Source organism: Tupaia chinensis, unplaced genomic scaffold (genome assembly GCF_000334495.1).
Source record: "Tupaia chinensis unplaced genomic scaffold, TupChi_1.0 Scaffold000101_1, whole genome shotgun sequence".
NCBI lineage: Eukaryota > Metazoa > Chordata > Mammalia > Scandentia > Tupaiidae > Tupaia > Tupaia belangeri.
Window position 1 is genome coordinate 3,651,419 of NW_006159565.1, and position 4,827 is coordinate 3,656,245.

Sequence of the window (4,827 nt, forward strand, 5' to 3'; positions counted from 1 at the left end):
GCGTCGAGGAGGAGGAGCAGGTGTGGAAGGCCAAAGTGGGCACCACGGAGGAGGAGCTCCAGAAGGTGCTTGCCGGGGCCCTGCTCGGGACACGGGACACAACCCCGGGGGGAGTTCCTCTGAAATCCGGGGGAAAGTTGGCGGTTCATCTCTGTCACTTTAAAGACCTGTGTGTCACAGTTTTAGTCTGCTTTTGAAGTTAATTTCTTTATGAGAAACAGACACAGGAGGAGATACTTCTGACAGGGCTCGCCACAGTCCTGTCCCCTTAGTCCTCAGCAAGCTGGGGTCACAGCTGTGCCCAAAGGTGTACTCAGCACATGCAGGACATCCTAGGATCCAAACCCATGCCTCCCAGGCCTCCTGCACAGTGCTTGTACCACACAGCAGTTGGGCCACTGTGGGTGTTTTGGGGGTGCTCTCTAATGCAATTGCAGAACGACGGCTGAGCCCCTCATTTCTCAAGGGACCTCCCTCAGTCATAGTGGGCTCGCACACCCACCCCCAGGAAGAGGCTGCTGGGAGCTCCAGGTGACCCATGTAGGCAGGGGTGGAGGGACCGCTGGGGCTAGGGCTGGAGCTAGTCCTGCAGGTCCCTGCGTAGGACCCCACATCCCACCCCACCCCGTCAGTGCTCCTGTCTAATGGGCCTTTTCCCTGCTTCCTAGTCACGAGTCACGGTGAAACACCTTGAAGAGCTTGTCGAGAAGCTGAAAGGAGAACTCGAAAGTTCAGACCAGGTACGTGGGGGCTCTGCCTTGGGGAGCTGCCTTCTCCTCTGCCATTAACCTCAGACAGTGGCATTATCAGAGCGGCCACTTCACTGACATCTCCCTCATGAGCCAGGTGCTTTAAGAGAGGCTCTTCTCCCCCATGCCAAGGGATCTTGTCTGTCCTGTTTTTTGTTAATGAGACACATCCTCAGAGCGGCTGAGGCGTGGCCACAGGCAGACCCTGCACAGAACGGCCCGGCCCTGATAGGCAGTGGCTTCTGCCTTGACCTTAAGACCTGAGGTGCTTGAGGTGGCTGCTGCTCTCCAGGCTGCACAGTGAGCCCAGGCCTTGGAGAGGACCCCTCTGGAACCTGCCTTTGCATACAGTAAATTCCAGAGCCAGCCTCTTCCCAGCCCCAGGATCTGCAGCGTCAGGCCCTGGGAATACGGGAGAGTAAGTTCTCCAGCCACGGTCCGGTTTCCCGTCGGCCTCATTCACCTGGTCCCCATGGGCTGCAGAGGTCTCCTTGTAGCCCTTACTCGTCCAGGGCAGCCAGACCCTCTTCCCCGTGGTGAGTGCCCCCTGCCGACAGCCTGCAGGCTGCTGACGTGTGCACTGCATGTGTGTGTGTGTGTGCCCATCCAGGTGAGGGAGCACACCTCCCATCTGGAGGCGGAGCTGGAGAAGCACATGACGGCTGCCAGCGCCGAGTGCCAGAACTATGCCAAAGAGGTGGCAGGGGTGAGTCTGCCCGCTCCAAGCATGTGGTCCTGCCCGCAGAGTGAGCCCTCTGGAGTTGCTTCTCCTCAGTCTTCTGAAAGCGGTTCTTGTTAGCAGGGGACTCGGAGCTGGGTTTGCAGGCTTTGGCCTCAGGCCTTGCAGACACCACATGGGACTGTCAGACCTAGGGTGTGTCCTGGGTCAGGTTCCCAAAGGGCAGCCTGGCTGACAGGGCCTGTGAAGCCAGCAGCCTTGCCCAGCTGCAGTGGGAGCACTGATGCCTAGGCCCTGCCTGGCCCCACGCTGACATCGTTTTGGGTGGGAAATGGGCTTTAATTGACAGTGTTTTCTGGCTGTTGAGAAGCAGGAAGCACAAACCTGGTACACCCCACCCCCACCCCCCATTCTGGTTTAATCTCAGATTAGGGCCAGAGGCAGGCCTGCGGGGAACAGCATCCTCCCTAAGTTTTCAGAAGAGAAACCGAGGCCGTGGGAAGCCCGGTCTGCCCTGCCCGGGTGCTTGGTCAGGTGCTGGGACTGCATGCGCAGGCGCTGACTCCCAGGCACCGGCTCTTCTCCGTCTCCCTCCCAGTTGCGGCAGCTTTTATTAGAGTCACAGTCTCAGCTGGAGGTGGCCAAGAGCGAAGCCCAGAAACAGAGCGAGGAGCTTGCCCTGGTAGGTGGACCGGTGTCCCAGGCGGGTGGGACGGGGTCACACATGCGACATGTCTGCAGTTGTGTTTCCATATCTGCTCAAAAACAATGCAGCCCAGTGGAGTGGGACCGGACCCCCTTTTTACTGGGGGCGGGGGAGGAACAGGCTTCATGGAACTTTCATGCACATTTGCCCAAAGTGTCAAGCTGGGCTCATGGCAGCCGGGACCAGGATGTCCTCGCCCAATTCCTCACCCCTGGCAGCCCGGCCCCTGTTCAAGGCAGTAGGAGCTCAGAGCTGGGAGCTCTGGATGTCCAGGTGGTTGCATCACCTGGGGGTCACTTGGCCTGCGTCGCCTGTGGCTCTCAGCAAGTCCCTTGCCTTTTGTGGATTTCTCCCACCTTAGTGAGGGTTCAGACTAGGTCAGTCAAGCCTTCAGGTGAGCAGGGAGAGCCAGCGGACACCTGGTCTACCGGGTGTGGAGAAGGCGGAGCCCATCTACAGAGGTGGGGTGCTTTCCTGCATGATGGCCTGGGGCCCACCCAGTTTGACCCTGCTCCTAGGCAAGGTTACCCCAGCTCTGCAGATGCAGGAGGGCCTCACCAGACCCAGAACCCTCCAGGACATCCAGCCTGTGAGGCCACAGGCGTGTTCTGTTTTATCTGCAGTCGTGTCATTTTTTTTTTTTTAAGGAATTTTTACTGTAGGTCACATGTGCTCACCAGAGAAAGACAAAGAAAGAAAGCAAAAAATCACCCCCAAAGAGGATTGGCCATGCCTCAGTCCCTTCCCCTGAGATTCTGGCTTGCACATGCACATACCTGGTGTGAGTTCCAAGCCTCCAAGTCTGGGAATGGAACTGCAGTCGGCTATGTGGGAGTCCAGCACCTCAACCACTGTGCCTCCCACTGACACTTGCACAGTAGTTCCTAAAATCTTGCATTAGTTGTTGACATTTAGAAATTGGGAGATTTGGAATGCAAACATGTAGCTCCACATTTCAGAGAAGGTAGTTCTGGCCTGTGGGGCCGGCACTCCCCCCTGTGCCTGTTACCAGCTCCCAGCTCCCTGGGACGACTCTTGGTTGTTCAGACCCCAGCCAGGACCATCACACTGGGTGCTTCCTAGGCTGAGTCCCTTCCTGGGTCTCAGGTCACTCATCAAAGCAGCAGTGACACCATGTCCGGGTGACCAGCCCAGGGATGCAGCCAGGCTTGGGGACATTCAGGGAAGACCCCAGAGCTTCTCATGACCGCTCCACTGCGCAGCTTGGCTTTTGCCCGTGCAGGCCGTTGGGAGAAGAGGAAGTGCAGGGGCTGGCCTGCACACGAGTCCCTTCCAAGCAGGGGCTCTTGGCTGGGGCCCAGGACCATCCACATCCTGTTGAGCTCACACCAGGGGCCCCACTCACGACTCTCAGGCTTCTTGGTGACACTGCTGCCCTTCAGAGGGCTTTGGGGGCCACTGGCGATATCACCTGTGCCCACCCCCAGAGCTCAGGGCTGGGGATGCTGTTGGTGAGAACACCCTCTTTCCCAGCCCCAGGGAGGGCTGCGCAGTGGGCTGGATCTTGCAGAAACCTGGATGGAGCCGTGTCGGCGGCCTCTGTTCTGTTTTATTCAGAAGCTCTTTGTGGGCTGTGTCCATCTGGTCACCTGCTCCCCAGGAAGGGTCCCACCGGGTGGCATTGGAGCAGAGCACATGGGGCTCAGCCAGAGCTTGGCGGGTCTCAGAACCTCAGTTAGGTTCAGGTCATGGGTCATGGTCCTGGCCCTGCAAGCCTGCACGGGCTGAAGGTGTGGGCGAGGTCACAGTTGCCAGAGCAGGTCCCATGTAGGGGCTTCAGCTGGGGAGCAGCCTGGCCCTCCGAGGGGGTCTGCGTGTGTGTGTGTGTGCGTGTGCAAGGTGGGGAGCAACCAGCCGTGTGCTTGCACAAACCCATCCCTCTCTGTTTCAGGTCAGGCAGCAGTTGAGTGTGATGAAGAGCCACGTAGAGGATGGGGACGTAGCTGGGTCGCCGGCTGCCTCCCCAGAGGCCTCTCCAGCCGAGCAGGACCCCGTCAAGGTTAGGGCGGTGAGCTGCACCAGACACATCGCTAACCACCCGGCGGACGTAGGGATGGCGGCATCTGCTCCGACCATATCCTGTGCCCTGTGCTGGCTGCTCCCGGCCTCCACTGCCTCCCACCTCACCCACACCCAGATGAGGGGTCCCCCCAGTTAAGAGAAGGCCCAGAAAGAGTTCAGGGCAGGGCAGGTGGCCAGGCCGAGAGGCCTCGAGGGAGGAAGGCGAATAGCTGGGCCTGCAGCAAAAGGAGACTTTTCCTCCGACTGGGCCGTCACTTGCAGGATGTTTGCTCTCAGGGTTTTGGCCCAAGCCACAGCCCATCCAGAGCCCGCAGTGGAGGCAGGGCCAGTCAGGACAGCAGGGAGGTGGCTGAGGGGTCCCTGCTGTGGGGCTGTGGCTTGCTGGTGGCTCTGGTGTCCTCTGCTGGGGTAGGCCCACGGCACACCTTCCTGCCATGCCAGCTTTGTGCCCAGGGGCTGTGGCCCCACGGCTAAGTGGGGTGGGAGAGGTGGAGGGCATTTAAAGCAGCTAGAAGGGGTTCCACAAACCTGCTGGGAGCCCTGGGCCTGGAAGGGCACCCACATTACCCTCAAGGTGTTTCCACACAGCTGAAGATGCAGCTGGAGCGGACAGAGGCCGCCCTGGAGGACGAGCAGGCACGGCGGCGGCG

General features: G+C 59.6%; 1 protein-coding gene across 1 annotated transcript in view; it reads left to right on the forward strand.

The window, feature by feature from the left end:
• RRBP1 (ribosome binding protein 1) overlaps positions 1–4,827 on the forward strand; it is a 62,033-nt gene that overhangs the window by 55,382 nt on the left and 1,824 nt on the right. Inside the window, exons 17-22 of the mRNA XM_027770013.1 lie at positions 1–65; positions 669–740; positions 1,360–1,455; positions 2,027–2,110; positions 4,047–4,154; positions 4,766–4,822. Coding sequence (XP_027625814.1) covers positions 1–65; positions 669–740; positions 1,360–1,455; positions 2,027–2,110; positions 4,047–4,154; positions 4,766–4,822 — 482 coding nt within the window. The remainder of the gene's footprint in view (positions 66–668; positions 741–1,359; positions 1,456–2,026; positions 2,111–4,046; positions 4,155–4,765; positions 4,823–4,827) is intronic.